The 19,917-nt window shown below is 38.0% G+C and overlaps 1 protein-coding gene across 1 annotated transcript; it reads left to right on the top strand.

The window, feature by feature from the left end:
- The first annotated feature begins 1,244 nt into the window (after nt 1–1,244).
- LOC122040050 (flap endonuclease 1-A-like) lies at nt 1,245–3,611 on the top strand. Its single transcript, XM_042599425.1, has 9 exons — nt 1,245–1,303; nt 1,396–1,449; nt 1,536–1,584; nt 1,676–1,723; nt 1,922–1,987; nt 2,164–2,214; nt 2,300–2,419; nt 2,482–2,566; nt 3,580–3,611. The coding sequence occupies exons 1-9, from the start codon at nt 1,245–1,247 to the stop codon at nt 3,600–3,602; spliced, it is 555 nt and encodes a 184-aa protein (XP_042455359.1). The 3' UTR covers nt 3,603–3,611.
- Nucleotides 3,612–19,917: the final 16,306 nt, after the last annotated feature.

The following is a 19,917-nucleotide window of genomic DNA, read 5'->3' as shown; positions in this document are numbered from 1 at the left end:
TGCATATGCTGTCAAAGGGGAGCTTTACCTGCGGGCTTCGGAGTTGCAGAAGGAGGGGAAGAAGGTTATGATGCTTTCTCATACACAATTTTCGTTGATTGTGCCACAACATGATTTGAGTTAAATAGAATAAATTTTATTGAAAGAGACTCTTATTTCGATTCCTGAAAGATCTGACTTTGCTTGTATCAAGATATGAAGTGCACATATGCCTTTGATTCTTTTTATTGTTAGCTTGTTGGGATGCCACTTGTGAGATTAAAATTTGAGGTTATAATACTGCACTCCCCTTGCAATTTATTCTTAAGAAACAAGATACAAGTTGGACTTACTTTCCATGAGATTGGTTTTATTTGTTGTTTGCATATTATTTTCACAAATGTCGGGAACCCTCATGCTCTCGGATAGAAGCCATTAACATTTCCCCGTCAGGTTTCCATTTTTTCTTTATTCTTTCTCAAAAACTACTTGTATCAAAGTGTTGATCATTCTTCTCTATTGCTTGACTTAAGGAACGCAGTGAGAAAAAAATCATCTTCACAAGTCAAAAATTCCTTGTACATGGACCAATTTCTCCTTCTCAGTGCTCCCTGAGATAAAGAGACATTTTCCATTAGATTTCTCTTTTTAATGGTGTAATTTTTTACCTATACTATTCTCCAGGTGGTAGCATTATGCCAAGCTCCATTTCTATTGGATGACCCTAATGTTGGGCTTTTATTCCCAGCAGATGTCATTGCAAGAGCTAAACATTATCTTTCATTGAATTCGGGTGGTTTAGGTATTCACATATTCCTACAATTTTCAACTCGCAGTCTGCTTAAACCTTTTCCTTTTTGATGCAGTCTGTTTCTCAAGCTAAACTGCTTTACAACTTGTTTCCTCTTGTTAACGGTGATCTGGAAAAGAAATGTATTCTGTACTTGTTTGTGCATTTGTAACCCAAGCAATTTTTATATTGGCCTTTTCATAACATTTGTGCCATATTCCAGTTTTTAGTTGTATCTTTATATGTAACAAACCCAAAACATCATCTGCAGGCCTTGTTATTTTTTTTTTCATGTTGATGAGTAAATATTGTTTTAGTCATTCTGATAAGAATCTCTCCTTTCTTTCGAGCAATCAGGTGCATATAGTGATTCTCGAGGACTTCCTGGAATTAGGAAAGAATTTGCAGAGTTCATTGAAAAATCTATGCATGAGTTGGACGTTTTTATTTCTTCTTCTAACTCTTGACATTTTGTATGACCGATAAGTCATTTGCAAGGGATGTTCAATCGAACTATCAGATTATTAGAAGCAGGTATCGAGCCAGTGTAAGTCCATTTGCATGTCTAAATATCATTTTGTTTATCATTCAGCCACCATATTTTATTATCATCTTTTTTATTCCAGATATGTATTTGATGGTCAACCTCCAGAGCTGAAGAAACAAGAACTTGCCAAAAGGCTAGTCTTTACAGTTTTGTCATTGTCCCCCTCCTTTTTTTTTGTTGCAAGATAATGACAATCTTTAAGCTTATTTTATTCTTTAGATATTTAAAGAGGAAAGATGCAACTAACGATCTGAACACAACAATTGAGGTCATTGCTTGTGCATAACAAGTACCTTTATTGGGACTCTTTAGTGTGCTAGAATTTCTTTTGCTGTCTTGGTTACATTTGTTGTTTGCAGACTGGTGATTTGGAGGGAATTGAAAAGTATAGCAAAAGGACTGTCAAGGTAATCTTTGATATTGCTATTTTATTGGAAATTACCATGAGGATCTTATTGATTATGATGCAATCAGCATAAAGTTAGCATGCTGATTATCTGTTTTCTTCATATGTAACATAGAGTTTCTTTAAATATATTTTGAACTTTCAAATTACTTTCTTGAAGAATTTAATTCTAGTAGATGACTGTAGAGTTTTTTCACAGGTAACCAAGCAACATAATGAAGATTGTAAACGTCTCTTAAGACTAATGGGTGTGCCTACTATTGAGGTAAACTAGTCCACTTTCACTTATTGAATTCTTTATCCTTGCTACAAGAATTTGAACTAACAATGACACAATTTTACTTTCTCTTGCAAACATTTCCTAAAGCTGCATGCAATTGCTTAATATACAAGTATTGTATCTCTAGTTTTAGAAGCTAAACTCATCTTTCTGATCTAAAGGCACCCTGTGAAGCAGAAGCTCAATGCGCAACTCTTTTCAAAAGTGACAAGGTAAAATGATGCAATGTAACACATTCTATTTTATTTTTTTTTAACTTTAATATCCGAAACGTATTTGTTTGTTGTCAATCTCTAGGTGTTTGCGGTTGCCTCAGAAAACATGGATACTTTAACTTTTGGGGTACCAAGGGTTCTCCATCATTTAATGGATCCTAGTTCCAAAAAAATCTCTGTGATGGAATTTGACGTTTCAAAGGTATATTTATTTTGCTTATTGCTAATTGAATTACTGTATTTATTCTCATCCTTATTTTTCAGGTTCTTGAAGAGCTAAGACTCACTATGGATCAGTTCATTGATTTGTGTATTCTCTCTGGATGTGATTATTGTGATAACATTAAAGGTAAACTTTCTTATGAGATATTGTACATTCAACAAGTTTAACATATAAGGCTAGTACTCTACTGCTTACTGTTTACGAAATTTGATAACTAATGTTCATTCAAATCTCTAGTATGATAATGCTTGTGTGGTTGAATATGATGTCAGTGCTACAACTGTTCCATGTCTATGTTACTTGGACTTGATATAGTTCAATATGAGTATGATCGCAATCTCTGACATGACTATTTTTACAAATTATACATGTGTTCAATAGGATTAGTGATTGTTCACTCTTAGTGTCACTGTTTGAGTGTCATTATCCAAGTATTTATATCCAACGCAGATTCCATGAAATAAATTATACACATGTCTTTGCCCAATACCTTATTCTAACATTTGATGTTACATGACGCTTATTTAGTTGTTTCTGCATTATGCAAGGACTGACGGTTAAATTATATTTTGTGAATACCAAAGTTCTTTTCCTTTCAGACACAGCCTTGATATTCCTCTTCCAATGTGTTACTCATGAATGCAGCTAATTGAGAGAGGATTTATTATTATTATTATTAGAACCATATTTCGATAAGGCTCCTTGAGTCACATGGAGTACATTAGTTGGAAGAGTTTTTCCATTTCTTCTAGCAGTGGCTAACAGTTCTGCAACATGTACAAATAGATACTCAAAGATTATGTTCAAGGGTAGTCATAAGTTTGAGTCAATGTAAAACTTGATGAAGTTGCAAAAAATCCTCTTTAAACCAGTCATTAGTTGAAAACGTAAGAGAAGGAGGAAAATTTGTAATTGTCTATTTTTTTCCCTAACTGGATAAAAGTAGTTTTTTAGTTGCTCTTATTCTTTGGTAATCATATTTATAGTAATTTTGACTATAACCACCTCAAACATGCAACTTCGAGTATAAAATGGCTTGTTTCCTTGTATTGCTTATTTTCCAAGAATTCATGTTGTCATGTAGACTATAATATGGAATTATGGAATTTTATAAGTTTTGTTGAATTTTTCTTTTGCAGGTCGGGCAATTCGTGAGGCTTGAGTTTTTTTGATGCAAGAAGTGAGCTTTGTTAGGATGTAGCTTGCCTTGCTAATTTGTAAATTAAAAGCGCGCCATATGGAGAACAACAAATGGAAAACATGTGATTTAATGTATATGGAGAACAGTAATGGAAAACATGTGTATTTTGATGAGTAATAACTCATTTTGTATATTTTTGTATATGTGTGGCTACAAGATGAATTATATATGGATGTTTATTTTGGATTTAATGTAGTAAATATTTAGTTTTGTATTGGTGGTTTGCTTATAGTAAAATAAGATTGGTTGTTTGGTATTAATGAACATTAAAGACAACAGTTAAAAATGTTGTAAAAACTATGTAAACCATAACGTTTTTTTTTGAAAAAAGTGATAAAAGACAACGGTTTTATCCGTTGTAAAATATATTAAAACTGTTGTAAAAAAAAAGCAAAACGAGTAAATATTATCTACCACAACAGTTTATATCTGTTGTAAAAAGAGTCTACTACAACGGTTTATTTCTATTGTTGAAATTAGCTACCACAACGGTTTTAAACCGTTGTCGTATCCTTTGTAGCTAAATTTTGAGCATATATACAACAACAGATAAAAACCGTTGTCAAATGTCTACAAAGACAACGGATTCAAAATCGTTGTCGTAGGGCAATACATTCTACAACACCCTCAGTTACAACGGTTTTTTGACCCTAAAACAACGGATAATATCCGTTGTCGTTTGCAGTTTTTGTTGTAGTGAATGTTTGTTGATTCACTTGGGCAAATCTTGTCTCGACCGGTCTGACATTCAACGTGCACAGGTCATGCTCGCACATGAGTTAACCTTAGTTCAGTACAATCCGGGCCCTATATTTGTAAAATACCGTAAAGGACGAATAACCTTAAAGAAATTTTTAGAAATGTTTGGAGAATTTTTCGGAGCTTGTATGACGAGTTTAAGAGGATGAATTTATAGGCTTGGGAAAAAACTTGTTTGGAATACCCAAAGATGGGAGTTGATTGAGAAATCAACTTAGGGTTTGATTAAATCAAACCTAAGTATATAAACCTTTCTCTTAATCCCGATTTCACTTCCTTCCCTAAGCTCCCGACGCCTTTCCCTTCTCACATTGTCGATCCCTCTTCCTCTCCTCCCCAACCCGACGTCGATCCTCTCGTCTTCCCCAATAGACACGACGCCTCTTCTCCCATAGGTACAAAATCCATCTTTCTCACCAACGCCAACCCGCTTTTCCTCCTCTTTGCGTCGCGCAACACTCGACACCACTGCCGCCTCCTTGTTTTCACCACGATTGTGCCATCACGATAGGGTCGAGCTCGCCAGCGTTGCTCACCCCGCACTAGCTGAGCATCCCTTTGCCCTCTCCCTTGCGTCGTCGCCTTCCATCTTCTCCCGATCTGTCCGTTTCTCGCAGCCATCCCTTCGCGGAGCAGAACTAGCTGACGGTACCGGTAGCCACCGTCGATACGTGCCCTAACCACTATCTCTTCTCACCGGCACCTACTGCCCAAGCCTTGATCCAACGTCATCCGTTCATTCCTGGCCATGATCACTCGTCGGAAGCCAAGCATCCACGTTCTTTGGTTATGCACTAGCTCCATCCATTAGTTTTGACAGAAGCTACCTTGCTGTCACCTTAGAGAGGACAATAGTTTAATTTAGTTCCGGCCACGACACCGTTGACAACCAGTAGCAGGCTCTGCTAGTAGCTAGTCTGATTTGTGCCACCAGCGACCGTTGAAGAAGAAGAGGGTACCAGATTTGGAGATTAGCAACTCTATTTAGCACCGACCGTAATATTCCAGTAGCAATGCTTTTGGCCTCAAATCAACAGTAAAGCACCTTGGAATTGGGACTTTGAGTTACGACGAGCCGCTTGACGTGGAGATTATTTGATACGATCTTCTTTTTGAGGTGGGTACTTTGACTTATCTTTATGATATTGTCATTCTGATATGCTTAGTGAGTTATAACTAGTAGTCATAGTTATGCTTATATATGCTAGGTATGTCATTACTTGATACCCGTAGTATGCCCATACTTTTACCTTTTATGCATTTATGATTATGTCCTTTTGTTTCTTGCATTGTGTACTTATGTAGTGACATACAGTGCATTATCGGATACAGGTCTAGCTACTAGTTTATACTTGGCATGTGTACCTTGTTTATTACTTGACATGTGTACCTAAGTTTACTACTTGGCATGTGTACCTAGGTTTACTATCTGGCATGTGTACCTAGATAATTGTTATGGACTTGGGTTCCTTTTAGGTACACATTATGAGGAGGTTGGTATTTTCATGATTTACATGCTTAATGTCATGCACCATCTTGCATGATTGCATGTTGAGCGATTGTCGGCTCCATTGTTGTTGAAAACATCGCTAGTTATATGACATGCACACACACACACAACTACTCATGGGTTAGTGGTATTTCAGGCAGGGTGTGTGTGGCAGTTTACTCTATCAAGGCTCCTCTGGTCCGCTCAAGCGTAATGTGATTGCAGCGTGGTAGTGGACATGGATTCCTCCTCATGACTATGTGTCACGCCCACAAAGGAGCACCTACCGAAAAATTTCGGCAGCACCTCCCCTGTACCGGTGACAATCTGAAGCATAAGTACAAACAAAATATACATCAGCCACATGCGCCTAGAATATATACACAACCACGCAGTTATAAAATCAGCCCACTCGGCTGAAACAAGAATAAAACACAACCACGCAGTTATATATATACAATAGATAGCCCACTCGGCTGTATTAAACCAACACAGCGGAAAACGATAACGAAAGCCCAACACAATACAAATCAACACACTGCTAGCCGGCTAGGCTTTATACAACAACCACAACAACAAATACAACAACACACCAAATACAACAAATATCGAATACAAATAAAAGATATACAAAACCCGAAACGATCATCGGATGTGACGTAGGACCTGGCAGACAGGATACTCCGAGCGACACTCCAACCATCTACTTAAAACATAAAGATATACATGCGGTGGTGAGTAAAGGTAACTCAGCGGGTAACAGAAAAGATAGTGCATGGTCTATACATAAACATAGAGATCAAAGGTATACAGTCTCAGTAGGGAATCAAAGAACATGATCCTACTATCATAATCAATGCATCTGAACATATCAGACCTACTAACCTGACATATATATCGTACAAACCACAACCGGCATAATGATAGCTACATACCCAATCTGGAATCAACACCTGTTACAATGGTCAGTAAACTCACCATATCTACAACAGACCTACTCGTGACACCTGTGCAATATAAATACGACTGCAAATACATGTAAAATAAATGACATGTATGCAGCATGACAACCATATGCAACAATCATATTGCAAACAAATGCAACATACCACAAACACATGCAACTAGTATCTACTAGGCATGTATGCAAATATATCTCCAACGATGCACCGCGCATCAAATGCAAATGTGCATGCATGCTCCATGGTCACCCCCGCCACCTCTCTAGACACCACGACCCCTGTATGGCCGAGAGGCTTGGGTCCGTGACAAACCGTACTAGCCTCTAGTACATGCACCGCTATAGGCGGCCGAAGCGGACGGTCAGCTAAGTAGTTATATAACTACATAGCTAAGGGTCCCTGACCACTCATAACTCAAACCCTCTGACTACTGTACCCTGAAGACCCACTACTCCAGAGTGGTCGACGTTGACAGAATACTGAGCGGCTGAATGAGCGCGACAGGACTAGCTCCACTCCTAACTACTACTCTCCAACAGTGGTCAAAAGGACGGCTATAAACAACTGACGACTCTCTTAACCACAAGGAAGACGATAATCGTCAGATGCAATGAATGATGAACATGATATATATACATATATAATCATGATACCGACACTGTCATCATCAATGCAACCTCCAAACCACATGAGTACCCCACAATATGAGTATAATCATCATGATACCTCCATATATACCACCAACCACATACGCACAACTACGCATGTATAATCGACCAAAGATCTCCAATAACCCCACAAGACACATGTACACAGAACATAAGTACAATCAACATGTATCCTCCGGTAAACACATCAGACACGTGTATATACAACAAACCTACAACCAACACAACTCATCCAAAAGTACATAACAAATACGTGTGTACACAAGACATGCAAATGTATAGTCAACATGATGACTCCTATCATGCGTACCAACCTACGTACAGTCTACATCATATATCCAATCAGCATGGTAATACTAACAGCCCGACAATCCCTACAAGACCTACTCTACACGTGCAATCACAACAGAGTAGATATCAAGAGTTGAGACTATATATGAATTAAATAGATCATCTCTAAGCTCAAGCAAAAGTAACAAGCAGGAAAAACAGCAACCGAACACGATATAAGGTAAAGTAACATAATCCGTCAAATAACAACCATGCACTAAGCTCAAAGAAAATCTACATAGAGGCAAAGGAAGAAATACCCGCCTTTATCTGTCGAGCATATCAGATAAACCAATCCACGTTGAGACGCTCGCCTCGAATCAAAGTCCTGCGATCACATAATATATTTAGCTAATTACATACGAAGTAAATAACTAAGCAACTTCCCCCACCTAATTAGAATAACCCTAATCAAACATGATTAAGGATTAATCCCACAACTAACCTTAATCATAATATAACCTAATTAAATTAGGTTATACATGATACATCTCCAAAACTCCCCCAAATCAACACATCTCAACCAAATTCCAAATTCTAATCATTTAATCCACGTGTCATCTACTAATATCAAGAATCAATCCTACAAGAACCACAATAATCCAACCACAATAACTCACCCAATCCACATCACAACACTCATAAATCTAAGCAATACAAAACCCCACACAACCCATAGAAAACCTAATTACGTAACACACTACTGATAAGAACCAAAATACCACTGTAGAACACTTACCTTGAGGTATGACCACAATCAAGAGCTCACAACTAACAAGAACCCCTGCTGACAGCTACCAAAGAAGCATCCATACATCAATCCTTCTAACATCTATCTAGAACCAATTGTACAGCAATGAATTACTGAAACCCCAATAAACAAAACTCTACTTATCTCAAATAGACCCTCACCTCTTCACCGAGACTTCAATAGCTACAAGAAGTGGAGAAGCAAAGCTCGGCAGAGAAGAAATCCACCAACTAGCATATCTGATGCCACCCATTAATCCAAATAAAAAAATGTCACAATGGAGATCCAATAGACAAGATTCTTGAAGTTGTATGAATCCAGATGAAACAATACCTCAATTGCTCACCTCCAGGTGGTATTGCCCGATCCAATCCAGCTGGTGTGGAAATACGGGTCACTCTCCAGTGACCATATCGCAGAGGAGGAACAAGGAGATCAACCGGCAAGGGAGGCGACGCGATCCCAAATCCCTCACCGTGCCCTAAAGCCGATCCCCAGTCAATCGGGAGCCAGAAACGACCGATCAAGAGATCGCTCCACCGGAGACAACTTGGTCAGCGTCAGCCCTTCAAGATTCCGGCGACGGTCATCAGGCGACGCGGTGAGGCCGAGACTATCGGGGAAACAAGTTGCCCTCCATCGCCGTCGAGTGCGTCGGATCATCCGTGAGAGAGAAATCGAGAGGGAGAGGAAGAAGGATCAGCAACTCGCTTCCTCCTTAAAGCTCTCGTGTGCACTGCGCCGGCGACGCCGAGAGGGAGGAGAAAGATCGCCGTTGCTATTAAGGGTCGGGAAGAAGAAGGCTCACACGAAGGGAGAAGAAATCGGGAGAAGCACAAGTGGTTCGCCGATTAAACCTAGGTCTAAGTGTTTATACTTAGGTAAATTAGATTTAATGAAATTAATCCATTCCCACTTAAGGGGTATTCCAAACAGGCCTCCAATTAGTCCCACCAGTTTATCCCCTCAAAATAGGTTATACAGATTCCGTTTAAATTCCGAAAAATTTCTAAAAATTTCAGAAAAATTCAATAAGATTTTTCGTCCAATAACATTTATTATTTAATTTTACAGTATCTTACATTCTCCCCCACTAATAAAAATTTGGTCCCCAAATTTACTGGTCAACTCAGGGATCATCCTCCAAGAGTAACACCCAAGCAACAAACTCACTCCAAGCATAACCACTAAGCCACATCCTCATCAATTACTCCAACCTAGCATCATAAAGATATCTCCAACCATGACTATCCACCTCCAAGTGAATAGTAATGACTATGTGGATTATGAGTTCACTCTGCATCTGCTACTCCCACACTGCTACATAGCCAAATATGAATAAATCAACTACCTCTGAAATCCAAAATCCACTATCAGCAGATCCTCCAACATCTGTACAAAAGCTCCCAAACTACCCATCAGTCTGAGGGTAAAAATCTTTACTAAAGCGAAACTCCAAATCCAAAGTCAGCTGAAATCTCGGTCAAAACCAAGATGAAAAATCACGGATCTCCATCCAATTTAACACTCAGAGATATACCATGAGGTTCGGTAATCTCTGTAGAATACAATCCTGCTACTCGATCTAAAGAATCCATCCTACAAATCCATAGAAAAGGAGCAAAGTAATCAACCAAACAATAATTAACCAAAGCATCATATCCACTCCACGTCCTATGTAATCCCACAACAAAATCCATCAAACATGCTCCCAACTCCACTCTAGTACCTGAATCAACAGAGATAATCCTGCTAGTCTATGATATTCAGCCTCCATGTGCTGACACACTATACATCAAGCTACAAAATCCGCAATGTCTTCCTTCATATCGTTCCACCAATAAGAATGCTCCAAGTCTCTATACATCAGGTGTCACCTGAATGTACCGCAAATCCATATTAATGTATTTCCTGCAGTAACTCCTCCTGGATAAGAAATGACTCAAAAACATACATAATCTCCCACGGAAATAAAAATCAAATTCTCATTTCATGAGAATTCAAACTAGTGGCACGTGACTACTCCGCTCATACTACATCAGAACTGCACCAAACCTCGGGTATGATACATTTGTGTAGAGTACAAATCCGTCTACACTAGAAAGTAATACTAAGGCGGTTGTGGTTATCAGCTTTTCATTTCAACTCCTGAAACTGGTCTCGTAAGCATCTATCCCAGAAAGTTTCCTATCATTCCTAGACAGTCCAATCAACGACATAACAATGCTAGAGAAACTCTCAATCCAATCTCCAGTAATATCCAGCCAGACCAAGGAAGCTGCGAGTCTCCGATATAGCTTACGACTACTCCCAACTGATAACAGCCTCTATCTCCTGTGGATCCACCGATATCCCTCTACCAGAGACAATGTGTCCCAAAAATTCCACACAAGACAATCAAAATACGCACCACTGAATTTCACATATAGATATTCCCGTCGAAACATCTCTAGAACTATGCGAAGCTAGCGTACGTGATCCACCTCGGATCGAAAATAGATCACAACATCGTCAATAAAGACAATGAAAAATGGTCTAACACCCTAATAATACCAAATACATCGAGTCCATGAAAACATAACGTCTAGGGTACTGTAAGCCTAAATGATAAAACCATAGACTCATAATATCTGTACAACAGGCACACCCAACCGTAAGATCCCTGACAAATCTGTGATCTGATCACGCACTACAAATAAGCAAAACCATACATATCACTGACAGACCACACTCCATGTCACTATCAACATCAAACACCAAATAATAGATCATTAAATCAAATATCCACTAATAGATTATCAAAAGACAACCTATCACCACACCTGATCTCCCAATATCCACCAATCTCCAATCATCCTCAACATCAATCAATCATACCAGATAGTCTCATAAACAAAGATAGAGTCAAAGGAAAACATCCAACCCTCAACACCTACTGCCAACAAACTAAATGTATCCAAAAGGTCTACCAAATCTTATCATCTCATCCTTTCTGATAATCAAATATCTATAGTAAAAGAATGACAATCCAAAGTCAAAAGATGACATAACCTTCTGACTAAGAGTCTACCCATCAAGAAGATATCTCCATAACTCTCATAATCATCCCATATATGCCCCTCGAATCCTCTATCCTAAATAATTGGTCAAAATATCTGTCAATTGACGCTCTACCCCTTGAAGATCATCATCTGAAATCATACCTAATTATGATCAGAACTCCTAGGTATTACTCAACTAATACCACTACCTCTGTATCATTACAGGTCGTAGATCACTAGGTACATCACGGATATCTAATTATATCCGATAAGTCTATGAGTCAGGATCTCCCGTGGAGCAACGTTAGGCGAGTCTCATCGCCTTATAAACCACCATGCTACCGAAAGAGATAGAGAACTACTCTCTCTCCAAAACATCTCAAAGAAAACACTAAATGATGTCCTGATCTCCAAAAAGCATTCTCTGCTTCCCCTTTCACGTGGTACCGGGTCACGTAAAGGATAAGTAGCTAACTTCAACTCTCTCACGTCAGTACAAATCCTAAATCCAAATGTACTCTTCAAGTTATACCTCCTAGCAACGGTTATATCTCATAAGTGTTATGCAAGTAGCTTTACACTTTTTCACACCGTAGGGTATCCTATCTAAATGTACCTTCTAAGTCCTCCATCCAAGTACAGACAGTCCATGGTCAAAGTCCCCATGGAATAGGATGCATCAATCCTCTATAGACTGACTAAGCCGACAATGGTATACGGCTAATTCAATCCTTTCTAAAACAATACAAGTCAAAATATCTAACCAAGTATGAAACATCCCAAAGATAGGAATCTCTAAAAATAGAGTAAGTCAGCCCCCTACTTGTCGAACCAATAAAATAAATCAGTCAACTACTATCCAATCCAACAAGAGTAAATCAATCATCCACTGCTGAAACTAAGGTAAATCGATACCCAACTACAAATGTCAACCAGGGTAAATCAGTCCACGGTCCTCTACAGACCTAACAAAAAAGAATCTAAAATAATCCTCTACTAACCGAACTAACAGGAGCACAAAGCCAACTAAGGTAAGTTAAAGCATAATTACACAAGTCAACCAAGTAAATCAATCATAGACTGACTGAACACACAGAAGTAAACTTATACTCTACCAACAGAGTCAACATGAGTATATAGATATCCCCCACTACCCAGCTAATAATAACAAAGACAGGTATGTGACTCTAACTCTCAACCAAATAGTAATAGCATACACCAAAACCACTGATAGTATGATATGACCAATCCTCTGAGACTGTAAATCCTTGATCTCCAGTAGGGTCAACCTTGATCAGTGATTGACCCAACACATGCAATGCATGCTACAAACAAATAGGCAGGTACTAACATAAGAGTACTAACACATGTCATAAGAAACTATCATGGACAACAGTACATATACCAACAGAAACGTATGATAATCATATGTATACATACCTCCTATAGCCTGGAGATGTCCTGCTACTGCTTGGTCCCAAAATCTGAAAGTCACATCAAGAAACCCGAAACACCAAATCCAAAAACATGAATAATAGGCATCGTACCTGTTCTGATACCACTAAATTGTCACGCCCCAAAAGGAGCACCTACCGAAAAATTTCGACAGCACCTCCCATGTACCGGTGACAATCTGAAGCATAAGTACAAACAAAATTTACATCAGCCACATGCGGCTGGAATATATACACAACCACGCAGTTATAAAATCAGCCCACTCGGCTGAAACAAGAATAAAACACAACCACGCAGTTATATATATACAATAGGCAGCCCACTCGGCTGCATTAAACCAACACAACGGAAAAACGATAACGAAAGCTCAATACAACACAAATCAACACACTGCTAGCCGGCTATGCTTTATACAACAACTACAACAACAAATACAGCAACACACCAAATACAACAAATATCGAATACAAATAAAAGATATACAAAACCCGAAACGATAATCGGATGTGACGTAGGACCTGGCAGACAGGATACTCCGAGCGACACTCGAACCATCTACCTGAAAACATAAAGATATACATGCGGTGGTGAGTATAGGTAACTCAGCGGGTAACAGAAAAGATAGTGCATGGTCTATACATAAACATAGAGATCAAAGGTATACAGTCTCAGTAGGGAATCAAAGAACATGATCCTACTATCATAATCAATGCATCTGAACATATCAGACCAACTAACCTGACATACATACCGTACAAACCACAACCGACATAATGATAGCTACATACCCAATCTGGAATCAACACCTGGTACAATGGTCAGTAAACTCACCATATCTGCAACAGACCTACTCCTGACACCTGTGCAATATAAATACGACTGCAAATACATGTAAAATAAATGACATGTATGCAGCATGACAACCATATGCAACAATCATATCGCAAACAAATGCAACATACCACAAACACATGCAACTAGTATCTACTAGGCATGTATGCAAATATATCTCCAACGATGCACCGCGCATCAAATGCAAATGTGCATGCATGCTCCATGGTCACCCCCGCCACCTCTCTAGACACCACGACCCCTGTATGGCCGAGAGGCTTGGGTCCGTGACAAACCGTACTAGCCTCTAGTACATGCACCGCTATAGGCGGCCGAAGCGGACGGTCAGCTAAGTAGTTATATAATTACATGGCTAAGGGTCTCTGACCACTCAAGACCCACTACTCCAGAGTGGTCGAGGCTGACAGAATACTGAGCGGCTGAATGAGCGCGACAGGACTAGCTCCACTCCTAACTACCACTCTCCAACAGTGGTTGAAAGGACGGCTATAAACAACTGACGACTCTCTTAACCACAAGGAAGACGATAATCGTCAGATGCAATGAATGATGAATATGATATATATACATATATAATCATGATACCGACATTGTCATCATCAATGCAACCTCCAAACCACATGAGTACCCCACAATATGAGTATAATCGTCATGATACCTCCATATATACCACCAACCACATACGCACAACTACGCATGTATAATCGACCAAAGATCTCCAATAACCCCACAAGACACATGTACATAGAACATAAGTACAATCAACATGTATCCTCCGGTAAACACATCAGACACGTGTATATACAACAAACCTACAACCAACACAACTCCTCCAAAAGTACATAACAAATACGTGTGTACATACGACATGCAAATGTATAGTCAACATGATGACTCCTATCATGCGTACCAACCTACGTACAGTCTACATCATATATCCAATCAGCATGGTAATACTAACAGCCCGACAATCCCTACAAGACCTACTCTACACGTGCAATCACAACAGAGTAGATATCAAGAGTTGAGACTATATATGAATTAAATAGATCATCTCTAAGCTCAAGCAAAAGTAATAAGCAGGAAAAACAGCAACCGAACACGATATAAGGTAAAGTAACCTAATCCGTCAAATAACAACCATGCACTAAGCTCAAAGAAAATCTACATAGAGGCAAGGAAGAAATACCCGCCTTTATCTGTCGAGTATATCAGATAAACCAATCCACGTTGAGACGCTCGCCTCGAATCAAAGTCCTGCGATCACATAATATATTTCGCTAATTACATACGAAGTAAATAACTAAGCAACTTCCCCCACCTAATTAGAATAACCCTAATCAAACATGATTAAGGATTAATCCCACAACTAACCTTAATCATAATATAACCTAATTAAATTAGGTTATACATGATACATCTCCAAAACTCCCCCAAATCAACACATCTCAACCAAATTCCAAATTATAATCATTTAATCCATGTGTCATCTACTAATATCAAGAATCAATCCTACTTAGTTCATCCACATCAATTAATCCAACCACAATAATTCAACCAATCCACATCACAACACTCATAAATCTAAGCAATACAAAACCCCACACAACCCATAGAAAACCTAATTACATAACACACTACTGATAAGAACCAAAATACCACTTTAGAACACTTACCTTGAGGTATGACCACAATCAAGAGCTCACAGCCAACAAGAACCCCTGCTGACAGCTACCAAAGAAGCATCCATACATCAATCCTTCTAACATCTATCTAGAACCAATTGTACAGCAATGAATTACTGAAACTCCAATAAACAAAACTCTACTTATCTCAAATAGACCCTCACCTCTTCACCGAGACTTCAATAGCTACAAGAAGTGGAGAAGCAAAGCTCGGCAGAGAAGAAATCCACCAACTAGCATATCTGATGCCACCCATTAATCCAAATAAAAAAAATGTCACAATGGAGATCCAATAGACAAGATTCTTGAAGTTGTATGAATCCAGATGAAACAATACCTCAATTGCTCACCTCCAGGTGGTTTTGCCCGATCCAATCCAGCTGGTGTGGAAATACGGGTCACTCTCCAGTGACCAGATCGCAGAGGAGGAACAAGGAGATCAACCGGCAAGGGAGGCGACGCGATCCCAAATCCCTCACCGTGCCCTAAAGCCGATCCCCAGTCAATCGGGAGCCAGAAACGACCGATCAAGAGATCGCTCCACCGGAGACAACTTGGTCAGTGTCAGCCCTTCAAGATTCCGGCGACGGTCATCAGGCGACGCGGTGAGGCCGAGACTATCGGGGAAACAAGTTGCCCTCCATCGCCGTCGAGTGCGTCGGATCATCCGTGAGAGAGAAATCGAGAGGGAGAGGAAGAAGGATCAGCAACTCGCTTCCTCCTTAAAGCTCTCGTGTGCACTGCGCCGGCGACGCCGAGAGGGAGGAGAAAGATCGCCATTGTTATTAAGGATCGGGAAGAAGAAGGCTCACACGAAGGGAGAAGAAATCGGGAGAAGCACAAGTGGTTCGCTGATTAAACCTAGGTCTAAGTGTTTATACTTAGGTAAATTAGATTTAATGAAATTAATCCATTCCCACTTAAGGGGTATTCCAAACAGGCCTCCAATTAGTCCCACCAGTTCATCCCCTCAAAACAGGTCATACAGATTCCGTTTAAATCCCGAAAAATTTCTAAAAATTTCAGAAAGATCCAATAAGATTTTTCGTCCAATAACATTTATTATTTAATTTTGTAGTATCTTACACTATGACACAGGGAGATGAGAGCATTGAGCTCCCCCACTTATGATTTAGGGTAGGAGGATAGGTGTACTCTGACATCATCCTGTCCACTAAGTCACTCAGGAGTAGTGATGACAGAATGCACAGTTGTCATAGCCCTACCCACTCCGTCTCACTATCATGTGTGAGATGGCTGATTAGCATCAGGGGTGCCTATGTCATTTGCATCATATGCATGGATTACATTTATTGTTTGTGCTTGCTGCATTTTGGATGCTGCATTTTGGTGGTTGCATATGATTGACATGCATATAGGAGACATGATATATTTAGTTTGATGACCCTACATCTGTTGGTGTGGTTCCTACCCTTATGTCAAGATATGAGGCCCTGGTTCAGTTTTGCATTACCTGTTATTGTTCAGGAGATTGTACTCCATGATTATTACTGGTAGCTATATCTTACTATGCATATTAGTTCGATACCCGCTGAGTTGTTGAACTCACTGCCCCCTTATTTTTTCCTGTCGTTTTCAGGTTAGCACAAAGATATGTCGTGTTGCTTGAAGTATCATGTCTGTCGGTCCCATATCATATCAGAAGACAGTTTACCTCACTATTAATTTCTTTTTATATATTCTTTATTGATTTAGACTATTTTGTTGTTTTTGTGTTGTATTTGTGTTTAAGCTGTGCTTGAGTATATAACTGCATGGTTGTATATATATATATATATATTGTGAGCTGATGTATTTTGTTTGTGATGTATTCATGCTTCAAATTGTCACTGGTACAGGGGAGATGCTGTCGGATTTTCCTCTGGCAGAGACTCCTCTGGGGCGTGACAGGATTTACACCCACCCCTGCGCATCCATGCGTGAGAGTGTCTCTCCCCATGCATATATTTACAACATCAATGCATGTGCTATAATTTAAACCAACAATAAAATTAAAAGACTTCTAATATGGGACTAACAACCCGTGCATAATAGATTCTCTTCATCTCCACTTTTTTATTTCATTCACATTTCCAACATGGTATACACGATATACTAGGAAACATGCCAAATAGTTCACGGTATACATGATATACCCTCTCTCATTTATATGTAATTCTTTTTTCTCTGTTGCATGTAAGGTGGTACTATTTTTTCTCTGTTGCATGTAAGGTGGTACTAATTTGTAGAAGCCAACATCAAGCACAAAAGAATATATCTAATCTAATGTCAATCCATCCATGAACCTTAGTCCACACTTGCCTAGTGATGGCACATTGGAAGAATATGTGCCCATTGGTCTTTTCATCTCATCGACACAATGAACAAGTCTTGTAGTGTTTATAATTATATAAACAAGTGTGGACCACATATATGTTTGGGAAAACTCCATCTACAAACCCAGATCCATACTTCCAACCCCGTCCCCTTAGTGAACCACATGTTAAGGAATAAGAATAACGCAAAAATAGAATAAAGTCAACAAATTTGAAATTTGATGATGTTTACTTAAACTAAGCTCGTGAAGGACAAAATGATTGGATTAAGCCATTCTTAGGTAGCATGTGAAATAGAACAATTTTTATGAACTTGTGTGCCCATTCAGAAAAATCAAATAGTAAATAATTTGATTGGCTCTTTTGGTGAGATAAAGCCATGATCAATGTTAATTTTGAATGTTCCAAAGGTGGTAAAATTTGTAGACCTCAATCTTTTGAGACTAATTTTATAATACTGTCAAATTACACATGTGACTCATAAATATTTTACTGTTATAATAAAATGATTCAAAGATAAAATTTAAAGTTAAACATATGTCATATTCCTTCTAGCAATAGCCATTTAATTTGAGAGGTCTACACCCAAAACATGACTTGGCAAATTGATCTGAATTTTTTGAACTATAAGGTTTAAATAATCTTAGCTTTTGTATAACTGCACTCAGTATGAAATAAATATAACCTTTCTGACAAATGAGAATTCCAGAGTTGATTTACTAAACAATTAAACAAATAAATAAATAGAAGACACTTTCCAATTAAACAACATTTACTAATCTAATAATTTCCATATGTTAATTTAGCGATTAAAATTTTATTTGATCATTAATTTGCAACCGAAAATTTAATCGGTCTTTAATTTGCGACCGAAAATTTTATTCAATCATTATTTAATGATCAAATAAAATTTCGATCATTAATTCGATCTTAATGGATAGTTTTCTTATAGTTGTCAATCGAGTAGAATATATAATTTAATACAATAACCTATTTGAACATTTACTTATACATGAATTAAAATAAAAATATTTATAGGTAATTCTTAGACCATCTAACTAAAATCTTCAAATAATTTGAAGATCATTTTGTAATTGTATTCCTACAATTAAAAATTTAGAAATTAATTAAAGAATAAATAAATAATTATTAGTTTACACATGAAAAAACTAATGGATAAATGAATGTTCTTCTACTAGGTGAATGTCTCGTTCAGCTTTGGTTTAGAAAATATAATATTGTCGCATTTTTTCACAATTAAATCACTTTGTATATCATGATGATTTTTGTTATGTTTTTTGAAATTTTTTTCTAAAGGATATCTTTACGTGGAAGGACTCCCTTTTAAACAAGGCAAGTATAAAATTTCTCTAAGGAAGGAGGATTCTTTGTCTTTGTTCTTAAATTAAAAAATAATAATAATAATCATATTTAATATTATCAATATGAGAATAATATGTATTTATAAGGTTATTCATAATACTTCTACTATGAAAAATGACAATTTTTTATAACTGAACACACCTTTTTCATAACCGAACACACCATAAAAATAAGAGGAACAATATAATTAGCATTGCTTTGAATTTAATAGATAATTATTAAATAATTAGTTATTGAACTTGAGTTTGTTCACATAACCCCGATTAATGGAATGAACGGATTTTGTGGAGATTTCACTAACTCTTATATAGAGATAAATCAAATCTTAATTGTTATTATCAATTAATCCAAACTGATTTGAATTAGGAAGGTGATCGAAATTGAACAAATTGATTTTTTTATCTAACCGAATTGACGAAACTTTTATAAAAATCGAATCAACTAAATCGATAAAATATTAATTAAATAGGTGGAAAACTAATGTAATTGAGCTTTCGATTTTTATTGGACTCGGCATGGGAGGGGAGGGCAGTCATAAATTACAAAATTAGAGATTTAAACGCCT

The sequence above is a fragment of the Zingiber officinale genome, chromosome 1B, assembly GCF_018446385.1.
Source record: "Zingiber officinale cultivar Zhangliang chromosome 1B, Zo_v1.1, whole genome shotgun sequence".
NCBI classification, from domain to species: Eukaryota; Viridiplantae; Streptophyta; class Magnoliopsida; order Zingiberales; family Zingiberaceae; genus Zingiber; species Zingiber officinale.
The sequence above is the reverse complement of the archived record's forward strand: the minus strand, read 5'-3'. Positions and strand labels throughout refer to the sequence as shown.

Coding starts and splice junctions, on each gene's coding strand:
- LOC122040050 (XM_042599425.1), top strand. CDS start 1,245: ATGACCGATAAGTCATTTGCAAGGGATGTTCAATCGAACTATCAGATT. Junction 1,724..1,921: donor ATAGCAAAAGGACTGTCAAG/GTAATCTTTGAT, acceptor GTTTTTTCACAG/GTAACCAAGCAACATAATGA. Junction 2,420..2,481: donor TGGAATTTGACGTTTCAAAG/GTATATTTATTT, acceptor CTTATTTTTCAG/GTTCTTGAAGAGCTAAGACT.